We start from the raw sequence: 24,219 nt of genomic DNA, 5'->3' as shown, positions 1-24,219 counted from the left end.
AACGGAGGGAGTCGCAATTGCAAGAGAAAAGCAAAGCAAAATGCAATTAAAACCGGCCGGGCTGGACAAGTTTGGTCGAAATATTGCCACATAATAGCATCAAACTCATCACAAACCGTTGCAGGATTGAGGAAATGGTTTGGTGATGCATAGATTAAGGGAAAATTGCATTGTGTTTTATCGATTGAAACGTATACCACATGCTGGAACTTGTGCTGCGACATTTTATCATAAATGCAGTAGAGACAATGGTTTAAAGAACCTGCTAGCATAGTGTACGTGTATGTTCAGTTGCAAAATCATAAAGTAACTCTCAGAACATGTCAATTGGAACTGCAATCGTACAGACAAATTCGGAAAGCTTTAAGTAACGGTATAAGGGAATGAAAATAAAAACTTCAACAAATTTAGCAACACTATGAGTTCATTTAATGTTGTGTTTGAAAAAAGTTTACAACGTACAAAAAAGGTCTTTTTAATGTATTATAATATTTAATTTAATACACCAGTGGAAATGTGTTGATAATTACATTATTCATCTTCCTGGTGAAGAGTTCTTTTTAAGATAACACCTTTTTTTTTTTTTTTTGTTTATTTTTATAGAGACTTTGAGCCGATTGGCCTCATTTGCCTATTTATTTATCACGTTTGCTGTCATGCCGGAGTATATAAATAAACCTAAACTTGTAAGTACGAAGCTATCACGCTAGTAGACTTTGTAATTCAATGATAGTAATAACACTTGTCGAGTTTAGTTTATAGCACAGGTGTTCCCCGATATACGCTTTTAATGCGAACGGGAGGCAATAGCGTATCTCGAAAATTAGCGGCATATTTCGAGGTTTTCAGTCAAATTACAGCCTCGTATAATTTAGTTTGAAGTGGAAGGTTTTAGCCACTAGCTTAGTTATTTTATTTGATTTCAACCGATGATTACAATATTGCAGTTTTTTTTAAATTCGACCAAACTGGAATTTACTTTGCATTTGACATTTGATGTATCAAATCACTACAATTTGTTCGAAGAACTTTAAAATTTAGAAAATCGCGCGTATCGAGTATGGCGTATATCGGGAAATAACTGTATACATAGTAACCACATAGTAGAAACATAGTGTAGTTAAGTTAATGGAATATGTTCTTCTATTTGGCGTAACGTCCTAGTCCTACGCTGACATGCCGGCCTATACAGGCTTTCGAGACTTAATTCATTACCACGCAGCCGGATAGTCAATCCTTGCTACGGAGGGACGGTCCATTCTAGGATTGAACGCATGACAAGCATGTTATTGAGTCGTTCGAGTTGACGACTGCAACACGGGACTACCCCAATGGAATATGTTTTACATCCGAATACTTTCAAATTTGAAACATTTTCAACACATTTTTAAGCTAGCTGAAACGTTCTTATAATTTCAAAACTATAAATAATTTTAATACTTTTTTAGCACTTACCTTTTTTGATGCTGTTGACGTTGAACTTTTTTTGTTGATTTTAAAACGTTTAAATCTAATTTAAAAAAATGTAAATATCTTTACATTTACATCATTGTAAATATCTTTAAAACCCAGTAATCTTTCGATCAATAAACATAAAAAGTTCAATATTTCGATTCATTTCATTGAACTGTATTTCAGTTTTTTTCGTTGTTACTGTATTGTATATCGTACCTTTGGATCAATTGGATGCTTCTTTTGTATAACTACATTTTCACAATCAGTGCAATTATTCGTTGTTGTACTGTTTGGGACACATAACGTTTGTGGTTTTACATAGCTCGTCCGTGAATGATTCTATTACTAGGGTTTTGTTCATCCGATAATGATGAAATAAATAATAGTTTCATCTTTAATCATCTTCTATGTTTACATGGTGCTTACCCCAGATCTTTTGTCTTTTTTGTTTTAGGTCTGATTTTTTTAGATATGATAATTTCAAGCTTTTTCGAAATTTCATAATTTTGGTTGAAATGAATCCATGCAGCAAATGTAATGGGATAGAATTAAGATTTTTCTCCTTTGCGCAATCGGTGCTTTGTATGCATGCAATTGTACATGCACACATACAGATAACGTTTATATTACTATAAAACTAGAAGATTTTTACAGTGCCTTTTACACAATTTGTGCAATCGTTTATGTTCACACAACTACCCTTACGATGCTTTTGGCTTGTGTTCAAAATGATATGGCACGTCTCATATTTGAAGAAGCCGCTCGGCTTGTGCAAGCGCACGAGTCTACCGTTTTCATCTATGATAATGTTCAAAACAACTCGACAAAGAGCTTTCGTTCGTCGCAGTCAGGTGAGTTTCGCGGTTTGTCAGCAAAGTGGGTCAGCAAACAAACGGGTAAAAATGTTCTGCTGGGGTTATATTGTTTGAATGATTATAGCATGAAACGTGTAAAGCACGCTTTCAAAAAGTTTTACTTTAGACGTCGTTTAATATACATCTCGTCAATCATTAAGTATACAGGATGAAAACAAGCTTGACTTGAGAGGAATTATCTGCACTGCCGTTAAGTGGTTGATTCTGGAAATCCGGTAGCGAACCGTTGTTGAACAGTAAAATGCTGGGTTTTGCGGCTTGACCCAGGTTATAATCTACTCCAGATTGGGGCGTGATGTTAAGCTATGTAGTATGCAACTCTCATAAGAGTTGAATAAATTCTTCAAAACGTACTGTGTAGCATACGCCAGGCACACAAAGCTTGAAAAACAAAGTTTAATGGAAGTTTTTTGTTTTTCTGGTTAGAAAAAACTGCATGTTTTTCAAAATTTTGTTCGGCAATATGTTTGGTAATTAAATATGTATAAGCTCAAATCTTGCAGTCAAAGTTGCAGTCAAATACAAATCAAAAGGAATATTTGCTAACATACTACTTAGGCGAGTTGTATTTTATTCTGTGTCAATGCTATCTTTGCGTCTTTATTGTTTGAATGTAAAACATAATAAAATAAATACGGCAATGTTCTCAAAATTGTTTATCATATTTTTGTTTCATTATTTTCTTTGTTAGAGTAAATATGCATTATTTTTGCTGGAATGTTAACATGGTTTTGATTTGTTTTGCTTTTGTTCGTTCTTATTTTGTAGCATAGCTTTACCTATCCTTTGTGATAGCTGTAATTGATCTCTCCTTAGTGGTCCCATAACATAAATTATTTTTACATGAGAACGAAATTGCTTTCTCACATATCGTCTTTTGTGCGTATGATGATGCAATAGTCGGTTATTTTCAGTTGCTGTAAAGATTGTAGAATCTTGTGTTTGGGCTGACAGTTTCAGTGCAGTTACCTTGATTGCAACTGTAACGTGGAAGGAATATACGTTGCAAAAAGCTCTATTTACACATGTTTCTGAAGGTTTGAGTTTTTGTATATGAAGTTCTATCTTCTAGCTGGATTATTTCAGGATAATAAAATGATTATGTCAATTGTATTTCTGTGCAATGTCTGGAGCGCAAGTACATTGCATGCATCTGGTGTTTGGCGCAACAACCGTCTTTGATCTAGGCCTGATCTTAGCCATATGTGTTTACCTTCTGATAACAGGGTGGTCAGTGGTCAGGAATATCAGTATTCGGTTTCCTTTCCTGATTTGAACCCACAAAAAGGGTATGTTGTTACGTCCCACATTGGTATGACGAGATCGGCTAACTACACGTCTTTGAAAGTATCTGTGTTTCCAATGGTATATGTAACATCATTTAAGTTTGTTTTCATGATTGGTAAAGACAGTGGTTCTAGCGTGTAATGGAAGTGATGTGACGAATGATAAATGTACATTATCAAGCTGACGAGCATAAAATACTTTAGGATCAATTCTGTTTAATACACTTACAAGATTTGAGGGAAGATTGTTATAAGCTAGAACGTTAACTCTTTGGTATCGCGTTCGTATATTTTCCCATTTTCTCTAGCCGCACAGTTTCGTAGAGACCCTTATTGTAAATGCATTTAATATATTACACTAACCATGTCAAGCACTTCCATACTATTGCCATTTGTTGTAATAAATTTTTGTGGCTTCAGCTAGAGCGTTGTTCGTTTCTTTATGTCCTTAAACTAAGCTTTAGTCAAAATATTGGGTAGTTATTTTCATGGCAAAAGTAATTATCTACATCATTTACCTAACTGCATATGAAAATCTATTGTGTTTCATTTTAGAAATATAAAAATTCCTTGTCAATTGAAGTAAGCATCTATGTTTGATGGTGATTGTATCGATAAACACGGCAGTGGAACAATGATCAAATAAACCAACAAAAAAAACAGCGAACATAGTGGCGGCGCTCATTCTGTTCCGAAATATATGAAACATTATTGTAAGAGCACCAAATGGTTGTGCCTTAAACTTCTTAGTATGCAATTTTGTTGACATCGTAATCGAAACAACTGTCTCATTTGTCCATAACTCATGATAAGGTCTGGGAGTACGTGCTGTGTATGAACTGAACTTAATTTACTAGATTAATGGCAAATTGAAATTGAGTATCGTCGATTGCATGCTTGAATATTCTGTTGCCCATAAATTAGTGGTTGCTGTTGATAATATGTTTCCATACCTGCGGTTCCATAACACACAGTGCCCCGGTGAGGAAATTCGGTGGATTTTTGGTGGCTCCGACGGTGTAGTAGTACGGCGAAACGGAAGTGACGATGCTCGGCGTACATGCGAATCCATGTAGCGAGTTTTCAATGATTCATTGGAATGGAAAGTGGAAGATACGCAAATCATACCACCGATAAGGCAGCGTGATACAACGACGGCAGTAGGTGTGTGGTAATTAATACGATGAAAATGGAAAGTGTCCATGATTTATGGAAATGAGTGCCTGTGATCGTACTAGCATCGCTGCTGCTCAGCAGTCCCTTATCTAGCAGCCCGGCACCGTGGACGGCAGGTTGTGCGGATGGCTCCAGTTCCATATCTAAGCAAGTGGGAAAGTGCAAGAAAAAAAAAACACCCCAAACCATGTGGGGATTTAGAAGAAGAACGTAGAAACAAAATGTGAGAACAAATCATGTAATTAATGGAAGTAATTTCGTGGTTTGGATGTGTTTTTTGCATTATGTTGGTTTTACTGACAACGACCACGCCGTGTTATAAGCGAATAATTACTTCGAAAACATACGCTTAGAGCAGAAGGATTATACTATATGGAACTCACATGATGGAACAAATGCAATGCCGATTTGCATGTAAAGTTAACAGGTATGTAAACGACAGCATTGCCATGAAAGTACATAAAAAAGTCGTGTAAAACAAAAAAAAAACACCAAACGAGGTATGAAAGTACTTTTTTCTCCTAACGTCGTTTGGCAAACGTTTGCTTTTGGCAATGATTTGAATGAACAGGTAAAATTTATTCTCTAGTGCCCTCACACCAGCCCAAAAAGGAATCGAAATAATGAGATTCACTAATTTCTTGCCGGAAAAGTTTCAGCCACCCATACCGCCCCTCACCTACCCTTCCCCATCCCCACACCCTGCTGCTAGACTTACCTTCCGAACGAGTGGAGAAGTGAAATATACTCGACAGCTTGTTCCAACCATGATCGTTCCGCGCCTGTACCCGTGCTTCATAGTTGCTAGCTGGTTTGAGATTCTTCAGCTGAAAGCTCATCCGATGCCGAATAGTGGGTTGGTACGTGGCGTACGGAGGCACCATATTGTAGAAGTGATTGGGTGCACCGTAATCATTCATCTCCGGTATGACAACGTTTTCCCACTGGTCGCCACCGTGGGCACTGACGCTGCCGCTGAATGGGCTGCTGTACAGGTGGCTGTTTGTTGCCGGTCGATCACTGTAGATGTGATTGTCAAGGGGGTTCTCGTGGTGCAAAAGATGCATGCTTTTCGAGGCAAGCCGGAAGAACAGACGATATTCACGGATTGGCGAGTAGCTTTGTACAGTCCAGGAGATGTTGTACTGATCTCGATAGCTGCTGAGTGTTGGCTGCAATAAATATGATTTTTCACCAAACATTTCTAGACTATACTGTAGACAATAACTGGGACAGGTTGTGCATAATTTAGGTAGAATGTTTACGTTTGAAAAGAAAAATAATTGGATTGGTTTTACTGGCGCCGTGTCTTAAGTCATGCGAGACGCGTAGCAAGCGCTGACATAAGAATGAATTAAACCTAAGTGTTGCTGGGAATTGGGGAATGCTGCTATTAAAAAAATTTAATATAATTTAGGAGCAACGAATTTACAGCGAGTGCCGTTTTCGTTCGTCGAGTTTATTGAAAAAAAAAATCGTACGACCTTTCGTGTGGTACTTACCGAGTCAAAGTAACATAGCGTTGGCAATCCGCTGAGGGACAGCGTGCCACGGTCTTTGCCAAGAGCGTTCGATGCCTGACAAGTGTAGTTCCCAATATCTGAGTATGTAACATTACGAATAACGAGACTGTACTTGTTGCCCCGATTCTGTGCGCAAAAGATAGAGAGTACGAGAATCATTAGAAGAAGTAGGATTAAAAATCAGGAAACATGCAATGCTTGCAGAAATAAGTGTAACGTGAGCGATTTTTGTCGAATGGGTGACACCATATTTGCTGATTGCGAAATACCGCACTGAGATTCGTTTCCGTTTTATGCGTTTTATCTGTTACGTAGTGGCATTCTATAAAGCGAGTAAGATCTGAGGGCTGTCTAGTGATTGCACTGGACTGGCAATTCCAATTGCACGAGAGTAAAAACCTTCTCAGTCATTAGACACATTGATTTTACTGTAATATCATTCTGAATCCGAATGACACTCGCTGGCTTAAACAGGCAATCAGACACATGTAATGAAAATGTGAGACTTCAAAGATACGCTAGATTCCAAGTTACTAATAATGTGCAATCGATCGATAGTGGTGTGTCTTTAAATAAAAGTCACTATAATTATACTATGCTGGTTTGTAAACAAATATATTTTTTTCTATTTCGCTTTCCGATACGGAAACCACTTAATCATTTTTAAGGACCAAGTATTTATGAGCAACCTACATTTCATACATCAAACCACCTTCGCACATCATGTAAGAGCCCAAGACGAATAAATGGAGAAAGGGCTCGAGCCTCTTTTCTACACTGTATGGCAACGTTTCGAGTGATGGCAAACACTGCCATCTCACAGCATGAGAAGCGATAGAACAACATGACGTTCTTGACAGGGTGTGTGCGCTATCATGCTATCTTTATGCTTAGCACGCCTGAGCGTCTGTGTAAGAAGTGTATTGCCTCCCTTTTAGACGGTTGGCTGGTAAGCTCATGCAGGAAAATGGTGGTGGTTTCAATTTCTGTTTCAAAATGAATTATTATAATAAAACCTCCACTCATTTGTCGCGCGAGTCGTGCTACGATATCGTTGAGTTGGAACTTTTGCTTTCCGCACGCCGCCACCATGACTTTTCTCGCAAACGAGTAAATTAAATTGAAAGTTTTAATTTACCCGGCGACACATGGGTAACTGACATTATTCTTGTGAGTGTCTGAAATCCGGTATGCCACGATGGGAGGTTGGTTTGGAGGGTATTATTATTAAAGTTTTTTTTAGCTTTGTTTAAATGATGTGCGCTAGATGATAGAGTTGTAAAACGCCACGAAGCAAGGAAGACATATGTTGCTTGCATTATTTTCGCCTATTGCTGTATGCGTCTTTCGGGAAAAATATGTGATTAAAAATGTGTGTGATAATATTCAATAAGGTATTTTCGTATAATAGGATGTTTGTAACAAATGCTGCCAAATGTGTTTATTAATAATTATTGCTTTAAAAAGAAAAGGAAAGAGAGTCTCAAATTCAACAATAATCATCAAATTTCAGCCAAATTGCCAGTTCCAACAATGTTAAACGGGATGATCAATTGTGCCCTCAAATTTGTATTTAATTCCTGGCTTTATAAGTAAATGTCTACACAAATGCACAAAAGTGCAACCAAAAGTCAATTTAGTCGCAATTTGAAGATTTCTATTAACGTGGAAGATAAACCAAACTGAACCTAGTTACGTTGAGTATATAAACTTTACCACCCCCATGGTCCAAAGACTAATACAAAATTATATCACCGTCAGTACTTGCATGACATTCGTTGCACCCAAATTCCTCGTAAGCAGGCGTTGTCGATGCAGTAACTATTCTTACTATCATATGTTCGCACACCATAATGCTACATGTGTAGCTTGCTGAAACGCACCTGTTGTGAGAACTGCTCTGTTATTCCGAGTTGAGTAGTGTCTTGATACCAGACCACACTTGGCGTAGGCTCTCCATGAACGATACACACCAGCTGAGCCTCGTGACCGATTCCACTATGCACAGTTGGTTGTTCCACTTCAATTTCTGGAGGATCTATAAAGATAATAAATCTGGCATGGTAAATTTGCTTATGGGAAAGAAATACATTTTTGCCCAACATTGTTAGGAAAAAATTGCGATATATTGTTCGTTCGTGTGCTCAGTAACTGTTGGGTGCAAATGAATGAAAAAAAAAAAACTAAAATTCGATTGCTGCGCTATTGTTCCATGCATCGTATAAAAAGTGTACGCCACCAAACCGTGTCCTTAATTTTGAAATTGTCTAATGAGTGTGATGCTATTATGCTGCAGTAGCTAGGCTCGGCTATTGGTTTTAATTGCATTTTGCCTTGCTTTTCACTTGCAATTGTGACTCTCCCTCCATTACCATTTTCACAAGCATGCATACTCATGTGCGCTAAAGCCCTGCGTAGATGAGGTACCGGAAACGAAGTTTTGAGATTGTTTCGTTCCGAGAGATGAATTTGCATCCCGGCATCGTACAGTTCACAGCACACACGAGGAATACGGTGCGTTGATACACGTAAACTTTTCCAGCAATGCTGTTATCCCGTACAAAAGGGCTCATGTTGTCCGCATACCAGTCGCTTGGTAAGTTTGGGATGAGCTGATATGCAAGAGGGAAATCGGATACAGAAACGACAGATGACGTCCCACAGTCGTGCTGGACTTTGGCGATAAATGGACATACTCTGAATAAGTAATGGCACGTAGCATGTGATTGGGTACTCCCATTTCGTACTACACGACACTGAAATAGTGTCGTGTGGGTGCTATTGTATGCACTGTCTAAATTTCCACGAAAGAACTGATGAGAAAGTTAGCACATTAAAATGAAAACTGGAAATTTCACTAGAATTTGGTATGTGTTGTGTGCTGGGATGTGTTATTTTTCATTTCATTCTTATAATGTTATGCTCGTTTCTATCGTTTATCAAATACAAGTGAAAGCATGTTAAATGAATTAGTTTGATGCAAGAACAACTCGTTTGATTCATATTGTGAAATATAATTCTTGCATAACTGTTTATATATAATTTTCAACTGATGTTTTGAATACCTACATAAAACATTTACGAAAACCTCTCTGGTATCCGGTTGACCGACACGATTATCTGCAGTACATTTGTAATGACCACTGCTGTGTCGGTTAGCATGTAGTATGTCGAGTACGTTGCCCGTCTTGTTTGCCTCTCCATTTGGCATCATGTTATTCTAGAAAATAGATGAAGAAAGATAATTTTTCTTGTAAATAGACTTTAAACGTGCGTGAGGTTCGTCTTTATAAATGACTTAATTTATTATGGTTATTAATTGACAAAAAATAGTTATTTTTTCAACAAATGAATTAAGCATAGCGGTCTGCCACATTATTTGTGTCTTCGTAATCGTTACTATGTTTGTTACATTAAGAAGTTGTTGTTTGTTTCAATATCAATGGTAATAAAAATTAATGAGAGAGAGATAAACAAAAGAGTTCTTACCTTTCTGGACCACACAATTTTTGGAGTCGGATTGCCGGATGCTCGACATTCCATGCGTATCGGTGCTCCTTTGTGAATATCCATTTTGTTCGATGGTGAAATGTAGTCTATTTTTGGAGGTACTAAAATTTCAAGTGTATGTACAATTTCTTTCGGTTCCATCGAACCAATCTGACAAATGTAGTCCCCAGCATCCGAATTGCGCACGTCTCGGATTTCTAAGTTGTACCCGGTTGACAACGATCCATGTGGATCAGTATGCGCTTGCACTGGCATTAAGCGAATTCTCGGATTAACGGTAACCTTCACATTTCCAGCCGTTAGTACGGCAATGTCACGTTTCCATGCCAGCACATATTGACTAGAGTTTTCTATAACACAACACGTCGGAGAACAAACCAGATTAATGTGTTTCAGAGTGTTTAGTTGGGGTGTGATTATTTCTTATGATTTTGAAAATAAAAGGATAATATTTGCTTACCTGTTTCATTAATTTTACACGGCAACACTACTGTAGAACCAATCGCTATACTGTACTTTTGTCCTAGTGTGAGAAATCCTGGTGAATATCTATCTTCCTCTAGGAAATTGCTGTCTGGAAAGTGTCCACTTGGTAGAGCCATAGATTCTGCAAAAAAGATATAGTTCATGGGGTGTTTTAAAATAAAAAATTGTATATTCGGTTTTACTATTATTTATTCGTAACATACTTAATTCAAAAATATAATGCGACTTATGATTATTCTGATTCTTTTATTGCAATTCTCAATCAAATCGAACTTTTTATTTATACTTATTATATATTTATTTGTACCAAATAATTTTCAGAAAGAGCCAAATTTCCATAGAATAGACGTACCAGCTTTTATAAAGACCTGCATTGAAATATGCAAAACACGAATCAACACTATATTCGTGTCAATGTGGGACCCGTGGTACAATCATCTACTCGCACTGCATTCAAAACATGCCCTTCATCAATTTAAGCTCCGTATGGTCTATGGTCCAGTTCCCTTTACGCATAGTGTGATAGTGTGGCTTCTGTTGACAACATTGAAGATGTGCGCCTATCGCAACACCTGTGAAGCCATTTGAGTCGCTGCCAGGACAATCGTCACTACTCTTCAAGTTAGGTGGAATCTGGAGAATAAACCATCGGCAAGGCACTGAAGACGAGCTGGACGGCGAATGACGAACAACGGGTGTCCGACTGGTCCATGGGATTGGACTTTCCGCAAAGGTTACAATAACCTGAAAAGTGACAAATCTCATTGTCCTTATTTTTCCTGCTTTTTCTTTTTTTCACGTTTTTCTCTATTTTTTAATTTACCTTTTTTTTCCTTTTTTCATTTTATGTTTCTGTTTTTTTTTCTTTTTTAATACTTTTCTTTAATGCTCTTTGCTTTTTTCCTCTTTTTTCGTCTTCTTCTTTGGCATAACAACTGTTTAAGCAAGGTCTGCCTGTACCCCTAATGGGCATTGACTTTCAGTGACTTATTGGTTAGCATAGCAGGATAGTCAGTCCTACGTATGGAGACACGGTCCATTCAGGGCTTGAACCCATGACAGGCCTGTTGTACGAGTTGACGACTGTACTACCAGACCGGCGCTCCCTTTTCTTTTAAATTATTTTATTTTCCATCTCTTTCTATTCTTTCTCTTTCCCTCACTCGCTCTACACTCTGTTCCTTTTATTTTCCTCTTAACAATCTATTGCGTACCAGGACAACTGCAAACTCTAGTAAAAAGTGTTCATAACAATCAACGACTGGTCGTGTTGAGAAGGGCTTTAGTGGTTTAGTCGTTCTAGTTACTAAATACCATACCTGTTTTCGGTTCAAGCCTAGAATCGACCGTCCCTCCGCAGCAAGTATTGACTATCCAGCTGCGTGGTAATGAATTAAGTCTCGAAAGCCTTGTAGGCCGGCATTAGGACGTTAGTTCCGCGTTAGGACGTTACGTCAAATAGAAGAAGAAGAAGGTAATTCTATGTATTACGTATAAAAAAACAACGATTTTTGGACTTTTATCCCTAGGCGAAACGCCAAGCACAATTGCATCGAAACTTGCCGGAACGGATGAAGTTTTTGTTTTGTGTACATTTTGTGTTTCTGTGCATGTAGAGCTGTTGTATTGTTTTGTATATTAACGGCCATATATTAGTTCGTTCTTGATTGCTGACTACTTTTTACGTGACTACAACTCGTGGTTCATACGAAAATAGGAAAGGTGCGTTTTGCCCCAAGGGTGCATATTACCCCAGCAACACCTAATTAAACAATAAATATTACAAAAAACGTATATCACAGGTAAGCAGTTCGGTTTGAAAAATACTCGCGAGTATTTTACACACACATCAATCATCGCTCTCGAAAGGTTATTTAAGATGTTTGGAAACATGGAGCCCCATTCATATTACTTCGATTCTCTACTTTTTCCATCACTAGTTTACTTTGCATCACTAGCCCAGCAGCTCATATCACATCATGCGAATCACCATAGAAAATATGATTATCAATTATAGTGAGCAGTATTGTGCTACCCTAACTTGTTTTCTTTTTTCGATACCAAAGATCGATGTTCATGCATTTTCCAATAATCAGGAGATAGTTCTTTTCGAAGTATGATTGCTTCCCTGTACCGCATAATTGAAGAACATGTCTTGCTAATGCTTGTTGAGAATTTGTTTTGGTGCACAATCAAACGTCGGTCGTGCATGGTACGTACATAAGGTAGATAATATTTGAAACTACGTCTGTTCACGTTCATAAAAGTGCCTCAATGACTTTAAGTGAACAATCAAATTCTGAACATCAGCTTTATGTCATAGATGACAAAACGTACGTTTACTCGCGTCTATCAGAAACATATTCTTTATGCTATGTGGAAATTGATACATTTCTCTTTGCATGATTTCATGTGAAAGAGCAATAATGTTCGTTTAGGAATGCCTTATCAACCTCAGGGTACAACTTTTTTTCTCTACAAAACATGACAAAGTCGTGCAAGTACGGCCAAAGTCGTTAAATAAACTGAATCATAAGTAAATAAATAAACAAATATGATAATCACAGTTACCAATAGTTAGTTCATATTTTATCTGAATGATATAATAGTTTTAAATCAAAGATGTTTTCTACAAAAGACAGCAAATATGGAAGTAATACAAAATTATTCGATCGAACGTATCGAAATGATTTGATATTTTCTTATGATGAAGTAATTCTTATCTGTGGAAGCTTTTTTTTATATTTCTTCTTTCTAAGTTTACATATACTTCATGTGTATGTATGACCAACTCGGTGTATTACTTGTAGTAGTACAGCATTATACGCATTTCGCGATACTTTATAAACGAACATTTGGAGCAAGTAATTGTTTTTAATTTGACAGCTTATTGTTTGTGTGTTTTAGTGTGTGAATATTTCAATGCTTTCATTTTCTCATGAAAGATTGATTTTTTTTAGCTGAAGCATAAATATTGTATCAAAACAGCTATTAATTATTGATTTTTTTTTTAAATATCAAAAGTACTATAACCCATTACAAACAGAAAAAAATAAAACAAAACGATTTTAAAATTCATCTTTGTTTAATCATAAATGATATGGCATAAAAGTCGTGTTAGCAACTGTACCACGAGGCTGGCTTCAAGTACACTTCATAGTAATATAGAGTACTCCCTTTTCTTCAAGAAGTTCATTGCAAAAAAGGCAAAAATAGAAAATCAAAGAAAATCGAGCAACGATCGTAATTAGTCCAAAACACCTAGAAACAAACCCAAGAGCTATCAGTTCTTACACTATAGAATATTTTGGTGAGAATATAAACATCTGTATGAGCTTTAGTTTTTGTGAAGCGTTCTTGTGCATGGCGTATTTTAAATATGATTCCCTCCCAAAAACTGGAACAGCTTGCTATTACTATTAGGATAGCGTTTTCATCACAATCATAAAACCAACAACAATTTTCAATGTCCAGAATTTGAGTTGCTGTGTTTCACATCATTCAAAAAATTATGCAAATTATTTTCCAGACCATTTTTGGCGAATGAACCCTCTTCACTCTTCATTCACTGAGCCATCTATCGACGATTTGGGTAGCTGTTTTTGTGAAGGAGGGTAGAAAACTAATAGCAGCAAATAAACGATCCAGTTTCTATGAAAATCATATCAATTCGCGGAATCTAGAAATAGAAACTAGTAATATGAATATCTGGGATGTTAGAAATTTTGCGATACTACTAAAATAGGACACACGGGTTTTATGTATGTATATTTGAATTTAAAACTACTGTTTACAATATTTTTGTATTATTTCACCTAAATAAACCAATATCACTAATAACTGGAACAGCAAGAAGAATGGCACATGATAAGATAAAGTGAAAAGTCCGTAACTTTCGGGCTCAAATTGATCGCACGCAAAAACACTGATAGTCGTTCGTTGAATCAAAAGGCGAAAACGGTGTAGCTGTTTACCCTTGTGCGTATCGTCACAATCCAGGACGTGTCAATGAGTCCTAGCGCGCAGCAGGCACCAGCTTTTTCGACCATTCCCATAAAATACACTTAAAAAGCTCCATCCTACTCTTGTTGGTAGCGGGATCCATAATGTTAGATTATGTCGTAAAGTGTGGTATGTAGTATTTGTATAAAAAGATAGCAAAGTGCCAAGGGCGTATAGAGGACACGCTGTGACAGTTAAAGACACATTTACTGTTGAAGAGACTGGCTTTCACTGCATACGCAGGTGCATGCTTGATTCAAGCTCTATTGTGGAGGGTTTGTTTGAGCTAACCGATGTCTCAATCGTGATGGTGGCAAGTATGAACACACCATGCATGCTAATTTACTTCATCGCTGGCCAAGATAATCAATGTTAGTTCTGTTTACTTTTTGGGAAGCTTAACTAAAAATAGTAATAAAGTAAACAAAAACTGGGATGATTTAAATTTAGGAAAAGCGGAATCAATACACACAAATAAACAAATAAACAAATACAATGTATGCTGTTGCAACAATAAATGGATACTGATGAAACACAACGCATGGTATGAATGGATGGTCATTTAGTATATTTTATATTACTACTTATTTTTTAATTTATTCCGGAGCCAATCCAAAACTGAACTAAATCAATTATTTAATATATTTTATATCGCACTTTCTCTTAAAGAAAGTTATTTTTATTACTTGTGCTTGGTCTTGTGATTTAACTAGTTAAAAGTCCAGACGGTTTTTGTAACTTTAATTTTTTCTTTAAATAAAGTTTTCAAAGAAACATTTACAACCACAAATTTTGTTTAAGGTCAATTAAGGACTATCTTGCCTTCGAACATAAATAACCACTTGGCCCATCAGTTTTTCACTTTAGCAAATATAATCTACAAAAACGAAAGCTTTCAAAAGATTGTCCCTCCCAATAAGAGAAAGATTTATTATTGGAAGGGATTTAATGGCCGGTTGGTATCGGTACTTAGCGAATGACGTCGAGGGAAGCGTTTTCACCTTTTTATTTTTAATGTTACGGGCGCTACTTAAAATAAGCCATTAATTGAAAGCTGAGAAAAGCCTATCTACGGGGAGAACTCACCAATAGCTCGACAGTTTTGTCAGCACAGCGGGAACATCCATTAACGAATCAGGTAGGCGTTTTGCTATTACTTCTGTCGTACTACAACTCCGAGATGATAGAATCGTATGTATCATAAAAAAATATCGTGGCATGTAAGAGCGTTCTATCTATATTTAACTAAAAGGAACTCATTTATAAGCGCCTTAGTGGTAATGAAAATTTCTGCAAACAAAAGGGATAGTACAATCAGCAAATTGATATGTGAGATTTTCAACACTGTTCTTAATTATTCGGTGAAATAACTCTCAAGCGTGTTCGATTAAATTTTTCCACTTCCTACCATGTGTCCCTTTCTGGTCGCGGTGTTCTCTATGTGGCGATCGCACTGTTACAAAAGGTGTAGTAGTCTCACCATCTGCCCTTATCAGCCTTTGGTCAACCCTCCTGTTTGAACTCTACCGTTAGCTGGGGTGGCTGGGCTCGAGCCGGGAATTTAATTTCATGGGAATGAATTTCCAATTATGGGATTTCAAACCAACGACGAACATTCTTAATATCCGCTTAAGATGCATCCAGGCACATCAGGCAATAAATTTCAGACATATCTATTAGGAAATGCGGCTCAAATTCGACAGTTATTATGCAATGGATCTAATAAAAAGGGATACATTAAATTGAATTAGTCTTGACGGAATTGAGTTTTCAATTACTTAAGTTGCGTGAGCTTCAATTTAGCTATGTATACAAAATGGCTTGCCTTTCGCGCTTGTTGTTATTATTTATGCCAGTGATAGTTTCGTTTAACATACGTACTGCTGTTTTTCTGGAGGAACAACACAAATGAATTAAAATTAAAACATTTTGTATCAAATGAAGTTTCAGTTGTACTTCAGCTTCTTGGAACCATTTTTCAATTATACTGGTACAAGTTGGAATTAAGCACGAATGTAAATGTATGATTGCGACCACCGCAGATGGTAATCGTGGAGGGACTCGCTATTTGCAATGCATTTTTGTATGCAAAGGTTGTGGAGGATTATGAAAATTTTATGAATAATCATTAGTACAAACAATTGCGATTTATTCGAGTAAGTTCGCATCGGCAAACAGGGATGCTATGCGATTCATGGAGAAATCGTTAACATGCGTTGAAAGAATCCCAAGTTCAAACGCAGGATGTGTTAGCAGAGGTGTCCGTCCCTAACGGAAGGGCGACAGATGACAGGCGGATTTCAAGTAGTCATTTTCTCCATCCTTCTGAAGGGATGAGCGTAAATGCAATAGCCCCAGGCTCGCCCGGAGTCTTATTAAACGGTCTTTTGAAACGAGGGTTCTCGGCGCATCCGGGATCGCTTGATTGTTTGAACAAAGTCTCTCGGTGTGTGCATTGGGTAGCAGTGCAGTTGAGGCGATGAGTTGGTACAATGTTAACTGCTCGGAAGGTAGGACGATGCTTACTTAGCGGTTTCAATAAAACCCAACCAGATAGGGAAATATGAAGCGTGCTGTGGCGCTTTCACCAAACGAGACCCCTCGATTCCATTAGACAAGTTGAACAGGAGGAAATTAAGACGGTGTAAGCAAACAGAGACTCCGTAAATTGCGGCTAGCAAGAGGAAATATTAATACAAATGACTTTTAAAGGCACATGCGATGTGAAACATACTTTGATTGAAACAGAAAGAAGGCATTGAAAATGAATTGGATTTAAGCTGGAGTTAAAATTTTAGTTACAATGTTGAAGTAAAAGTTAACGAATCAACAGTCGATTGGCTCAGAGTAGCTGAGTATATTATACACTATACCATTAATAACTGATTAATTCATGCAACTTGTAGGGTCGGTCCCATGGTACAGTTGTCAACTGGTACAAATCAATAACATGTCCGTCATGATTTCAAGCCTCATATGGACCGTCCCCCTGTAGCAAGGACTGACTATTTGGCTGCGTGGCAGTGAATAAGTCTCGAAAACCTGTACAAAGCCGGCATGTCCTCGTAGCCAAATGGAAGACGTCATGAATCTTGTCTAACGATCTGAATACACGTTGACCGTAAACACTCTCAAAAACAGTAAATGTTTTATTTTTCTTTACAGGTAAGTTTGGTCAAAAGCAACCACAAGTATATGTCAGTGAACCGAATGTAATGAAAAGCGCACGGCTAAATTTTTTACCAATATGAATCATTGTTTCACATCGAGAATATGTTTCAGGGGGAAGAAACACACCTATAACTAAGGCTGAATCCTACCCTAATGCACAGTCAGCTGCGGTAAGAATGGTCGCCTAGCATATTGGGTAACATATTGGTTTATATCGGTTAATTACCATCCGCACCCTGGGTATCGCATTGTTGCGGCTAACACGAATAAAAGGTCAACGACTCACAAAGGAAACACATGGAACCGCGCCGAACTGAGGGGCTCATTTGTACTTCCACATTTAACCTATCAGTGAACAATCCAACGTGACAACGCCTCGATCTGAATGCTTCTAGCAGCTATTAAAGAGTGGCAGGACGTGCAGCCGGCGAATGATTTACAACGTGTATCCATTTCGTATCCTAATGGCAACGCGAGAGGTACTTCACTGAACCGTGACCAAATAGGCAATCGTAGCATGGTAATGTTTCGTTTCCTCCGAGACACAGGCAGAACATAATGTTGTTCTGTAAGCTGCGTTTGAAACATAATAAAATAATTAATGCCAAAAGCGCTGCGAGTAATATGTTCCAGTGCTTTTTTTTGCACATTGCTATTCGTTAGTTATGTCGCACCGCTTGGTTACAAACTACAACTACATCGTTGTAATAATTATGCAATCAAATCGTATAATAACTCTTAGCTAAAATTAATGAAATTATTTTTTTTCATGCTAAAGCATGAAACTTGCTTTAAAATGAAAAGAATAACACAATCTTTAAAACATGGCGCTATTATTTATGTCCATTTCAGTGTTTTAAATTAAATGAGCACTAAATTATACAACTCATAATGAGTATCGATGCTTATGCGGGCTTTAATTGATAATGCCTGTTTGTTGAATGGTTTCGCTGCCTCGTTGGCTCTGCTGGGCTGGATAGTAGGGCTGGATAGTAAGCGTCTAATTAAAATTTATTTACGTAAATCTTCTATGTCCCATCAATGAATAGTAGTGTCTCATGGCTGGCTTCAATTGGAGACGTCGAAACAGCACGTATTACTGTCTAGCTCATCGGAAAGAAGAAGTTTCGACGTCGTAAGAATGCCGTAGCCTTTCATAAACTTCAGATGCATACCTAGAGTTCTGAGTTGAAATGAAGAAAATGAAACATTTCCAGTCGAACAATGCCATCGAACTGAAACGAAAAAGTTGAAACACTTCCACCCGCATACACAGAGCTACAGAGAGTGACACGGCATGGAAGATATGAATGGTTGTCTTAATTAGTGTTTCGCATTGGCGACGGGCTGAGCAATAAAAGCATCCCGGGTAGGATGTAGATTTATTTTAATTGACGCTAGTAAACTTTTCCTACCGCGACGTGAATGTTGCCTGACATCTGGTGCACTCAATATAAGCGATTGATGCCGCCAGAGATAATCTCAGGGAAAAAAGGGTTGATCAAAGCGTTTTTGTGGTGTTTTATTTCCCATCGCACGTGTGTTTGAAGTAGATACAATCCTAACTGTGAACTAACACACACAAACTTAACCTTGGGGAGCTACTGTTTCCAAACTCATCAAATGTGTTTGCTTGATCCAATATTCTTTTTTAAATCATTTGTTAAATTAAACCCTTGGTACGTATTGCGTAATACACAACGATGTAATTCTGCTGCTGAAATATTCATATTCAACGGTCAAACTAACCTGAATGCTACGAAATTCTCCAAACGGCCATTACTAACCGCAAAATAATGAAGGAAAAATTGTGTCCATTCTCGAAAAATTGTTATGCGATTGTGAAAAAAAAGCATCACGAAGGAAAAAGCATCGGTAGGGTATGTTCCCGCTCGTTTTGTGTATGCCCTAGAGATCGCAAGCGACACACTCCATTTATATGGTTGCAATTGCGTCCATTCTTCACGTGAAAGTTGACCATGTCGAACACATGTAGTGGTCACAGCTGTACTAAAGAACCTTATAAATAGGATTATTTTCGTTTTCAATGATGGTGTATTTGTCTATATGTGTGTGTGTCCCTTTTATATTCAGTGGACATGATAAATCTTGTTGTTGAACGAAGTTCAATAAAATGTGTGTGTTTTTTTGTATTGCATTTCCTGCAGACCTTCACACTGTGCTTGTTGGTATTAACAATATTTATCCTTTTTCTACCGGTTATAGATAACCAAAGGTGCACAGGAGTATGAAACGAAAGCGCTTCAATTATAAAATAAAATATACTGATTTGACTACATAAATCATAGGTGCTGGTTTATAAGGTCAGTTTTAGCTGCCGGTTACACTGCAAAACACCGTTTGCGTCACAAACTCGAAGCTATAAATTACCTGTGTCTGGTTTCGGTATGCCTACAAACTAGGGTTGGCTAAATTTCGTGTTCCAACATGGTTGCTAAAGCTATAAAAATGACCTCTATTCAGTTTGTTATATGGTCTATTTTACTAACAACCCATCTTGCTACTCCCTAAGGAGTAATTTTACTAGGGAATCAAAAATCCCTTTGGAAAAGGAAGAACCGTAATGGGTAGACAACATTCAGTGGTAATGATGATGATTTCTAAATTGTATCGATCACGTCAAAGTAAAAAGTAAAGGGAATTCGGAAAGCCTGACTCTCCCAGGAAAAGAGTATTGTAAAGGGGAAGTTGCGATTTTTTATGTATATTACATGCTGCAACTGGTTCAATACTTGTCATAATCGATTTTTTGTTAAAAGAAGATTTTGAGTATCATTAGTCCAGCATTTCTGAATTGGTTCTCAGGTTGGTCTTAAACCGATGTGACCATTCCAAAACCATTATTTACAGTCAACGGACACAGTAAGGGCATTTACTGTGTGCTGTTGTGTGCTGACTGATCTCAACAAACAGTATGAAAAAGATATAAAATCCACTAGAATGATGAGAGGAATAATAAAGGATCATCAATTTGCAATGGCGTGGCGATGTGATGTCTAACTTCTGCAGAGAAGTCTTAAGCAAGTGTTAATTAATATAAATTGAATCAATTACCCTTGTCAAGCACATTTCAAAGTGCAAAACGAAAAGAAACCCCAAATATGTTTCAGTTGGCAACTTTGTACCACTGTGAGCGATTGAAAGAATAGCATATATTTTGGTTGAAGTTAAAAAGTTTTGTTTTGGATTTTATTCGGAACTCCAGTACTTTCTTATCTATTAATACTACTTTTTATAATAATCAACTCTTATAGCAGTTTGATCCACAGGATTCATATTGCCGTTTACAAAAGTGAGACAATACTCAGCAGGAAAAGATATTAATAAAAAAAACATCCAGTCTACATCGTTTTCTTCAAATTCATATATTTTTGAAATCGTGCTTGAATGGTCTAACTGGTTCTTTAACAAGTTCGTATAACATTTTCGTGATGGTTTTGGTTTTAGAAAGCTACTATTGTAAATTTAGGCCAGAATTCAATTGGGCTTCCCATTACAACGGTATCGGTTTTGTTACATTGATTTTTGGTTCGGTGGTGAATGCAGCAGCAAAAAACCCCTGAAAATAGAAATAATGTAACCAAGATTCGGTTTTTTGACAGTTAGCATGCTGAAATTCGAGAGTTTCAGTGGCGTGTCAAATCTGAAAGATCAGCAAATCGGTCGCATGGTTTTATCTTTATCGGTATCCTCGGGTAAGACCGAATTGAGGACAAAAAATCTCATGTTTCCAAGCTTGTAGATGGCTAAGAATTTGATATCAGTTACACCTTTTCCACTGATTGCTATACAGAAGGGACCATTCTTTACAATCCCTAGAGATTTTTTTTTCTTCTCTTCATAGCGAACATCAATAAGTTTCGTTATAAGAAAGTGTAGCTTTCGAAATTTTACCGACACGGTTTGTGTTTATGTGTGTGTGTTCAAAAGAATCACGTACAAATCGAGCTCGGAAAAGTTGTATATTTTTTCCACAATGATTTCGCCCATCCCTTTATTTCGATACCTTTCCTCCACCTTTCTGACAGAGGACCGTCATTCAAAGAGGACAGCGAGAAACAGCATGTTGTTCTTTTTAAAGTTCTTTATAGAGATTATTGAATTCAATCCCACAAGCTGTAGCCTAGCAGCTAGGTGGTGTGCGAACACTCGACGCTCGATGGTCGAAAGGGCATGCCATGTAGGGTAGCGCAGCACCACAGATTACCGTTTTCGGACGAGTAAAGCACACAAAGTTATAAAATGGCAAAGCGACAAAATTGATAGCGTGGCAAATCAGTGAGAAAAAGGTTGTGATTTTTGTATCCGTGCAGCCATTCTTTTCGAACGGTTGAGACATTCAAAAGAAGATCCAAATCCAGCGGATAAAATTATGATTAATGGGTTTCGGAAAACGATTATCCCTCAAGTGCTTTGATCTGACGACAAGTAGTGTACTACTGAGAGTAAACTTTCGTAATTGCTTCTTCTAAAGCAATTGAAAGCTAAGAACGGATAAGATTTTGATAGAACATGATCTACAAAGCTTTTTTTTAAAAGAACCAGTTTGAAAGGGAAAACTGATGGATTATTTCATGCTATAATTAATTTTGTCCTTAATATTACAATTAATTTGTCTTTATCTTGAACAATTCTCATCTGTATCTTATACAGATAAATATAACAATTATTTTTATTTATAAGTTTTTTTTTATTTTCAAAATACCTAGCAGTAGTTTTATTACTATTGATCTCAGTACCAAAATATAAATATTTCTTAAAATCCAAGAATGTATTTCTTTGTAATTATACTTGTGCATGATGTATTGGTTGCGCCTACGACTGCAAATTATCAGTCTGCCTAAGTTCTTTTTAATTTTATTTTTCTTATACGTCTTATTTTTCTTCTTATTTTTCTTCTTATTATAGTACTGATTAATATTTTTCATTTTCATTTTATTTTTCTTCTTCTATGCCACGCAACACAATAGACTAGTTCTTGCTACGAGAAAACTGTTCGATTCGATTAAGAATGTTATCCGTTTAGTCATGCGCATTCTGTGCTAAAATTATAATCTGGAAATGATTTGTTTAACACATTATCAAACAAAAGACAAAAAATCAACAATTATGGCATCTTTTATAAATAAACTGCGGTACTCATTAGGTTTCCTTCTTAAAATCATACATGCACACTCTGCATAATGATCTATCAGTAGAATATCGGATGCTATACCTATTAAAGTAGATGAGTGGTACCAGCTTAATGAAAAAGTTGGAATCATAAACCAGATTTGGAATAATGTGCATGTACTTACCTTTAACTAAAGACAGCACCACAGCAATGAAAAACATTGCCGATGTCATTGTGCTATGTTTCCTTCCTGTTTTTTTAGCGGTATCCATTTAAATCCAAATGTTGTGTTCCTGTTTGGACCTGCTCGGGTCGTAACGGAATTGGTGTGATTTTGGGGTGAAGGATTGTTTAAATTGCACTTGAACTTATTTTAATACAGCAATATTTTAGCACAGAAACTTTGTAGAAACTTTCTCACTTTCAATTCCTATTTGGGACCATTTAAAATAAATGTAATATAAATATATCACTTGAAGATGGCAGTTTGTCACAATTCAATATAAACTTTTGTTGTTGTCGGATTAATTTCATTGCTTGGATATTGTATTAAATGCTGAAATATTTTAAGGGAGAAAAATTACACACTCGATCTAACACAAAACTTAAGTAATAAATGTCAGACTTTATATTCACTTTGATTTCTATAAATCTTTTCAATTATAATATCAATTGTTATACATTCTGTTTCACATCCTTTCACAAGGTGGCAATCAATTCGCTCAATTTAAAACTACATATTCACATTTCAGCATATGCAACTGCTCCACTTACAAAACGGCTTAGTTGACGTTTTCAATCACACATAATACATGTTTTTTTTATGAAGATATAATACACTTCAAACCCCTTGTTGCATCCGTGATTTGGTAATCATTTGCAGTAGTTAATCACTAAATTGAGTAAAAGTGCTAGCCAGCAACAGTTTCCACTATGTGTCGGTAAGATTTATACGAGGTTGTTGTTGGGGAGTCTCAAATTTCTCCCAGGTTTCGAATATCACTGTTAACGATCGTAGTTTGAACTATTCCCTCACATAAAATTAAAACGTTTTAATGTATAACAAGCAGTTTCCACAAAACCATACAGACACAATCTTCAATAACACCAGCACAATTATTAGGATGGTATATAATCCAAAAGGAAATTAAAACTAAACCGATAAACCTTATTTTGCAATTTCACGCTTTCGTACAAAGTCGTTCAGCGTATCTTGATGTTTTCCAAGTACACTACACATAGTTGCGCGCTGCTACACGACTGAACAACCGGCAGCCGGTAACGCTCTCGTCATACTGGAAAACTGAAGCTTGTTTGTGCATGGTTGTCCTGTGAAAATTACAGGGGTGCTCAGTGCGATTTTGAATGAAGCATGGGCTTGTTTATTGTTACAAATACTTTGGGCCTGTTGGCTTCATTTGACTGTAATAAATCAAAATGTTGGTATTGTAATGAAAATTTAGAATGTAAATGATATATCTGTTATATTTTCAAGGATAAAATAACGACATGCCATGATACTGATGTTATTGACATTATTATGGATAAAAATGGATAAAAAAATATGTGGTTGAACTTTTTTTTTGATACTGTAGATGGAA

The 24,219-nt window shown here is 36.8% G+C and overlaps 1 protein-coding gene across 4 annotated transcripts; it reads right to left on the bottom strand.

The window, feature by feature from the left end:
* Positions 1-1,607: 1,607 nt before the first annotated feature.
* Positions 1,608-23,919, bottom strand: LOC1272626 (neuronal growth regulator 1). Of its 4 annotated transcripts, none has more exons than XM_061657108.1 (9): positions 23,786-23,919; positions 22,803-23,048; positions 10,286-10,432; positions 9,805-10,175; positions 9,385-9,535; positions 8,199-8,353; positions 6,295-6,441; positions 5,511-5,964; positions 1,608-4,935 (listed from the first exon to the last, which is right to left on the bottom strand). In XM_061657108.1, exons 2-9 carry the CDS (start codon positions 22,888-22,890, stop codon positions 4,739-4,741), a joined length of 1,710 nt encoding a protein of 569 aa, XP_061513092.1. In that variant the 5' UTR covers positions 22,891-23,048; positions 23,786-23,919; the 3' UTR covers positions 1,608-4,738. The 4 variants fall into 4 exon arrangements, with proteins under 4 accessions (XP_061513092.1, XP_061513089.1, XP_061513091.1 ...); XM_061657105.1 differs by having other exon boundaries at positions 22,803-23,174; positions 23,786-23,908; XM_061657107.1 differs by having other exon boundaries at positions 22,803-23,174; positions 23,814-23,908.
* Positions 23,920-24,219: the final 300 nt, after the last annotated feature.

The sequence above is a fragment of the Anopheles gambiae genome, chromosome 3 (assembly GCF_943734735.2).
Source record: "Anopheles gambiae chromosome 3, idAnoGambNW_F1_1, whole genome shotgun sequence".
NCBI lineage: Eukaryota > Metazoa > Arthropoda > Insecta > Diptera > Culicidae > Anopheles > Anopheles gambiae.
This window is presented reverse-complemented; position numbering and strand designations above follow the sequence as displayed.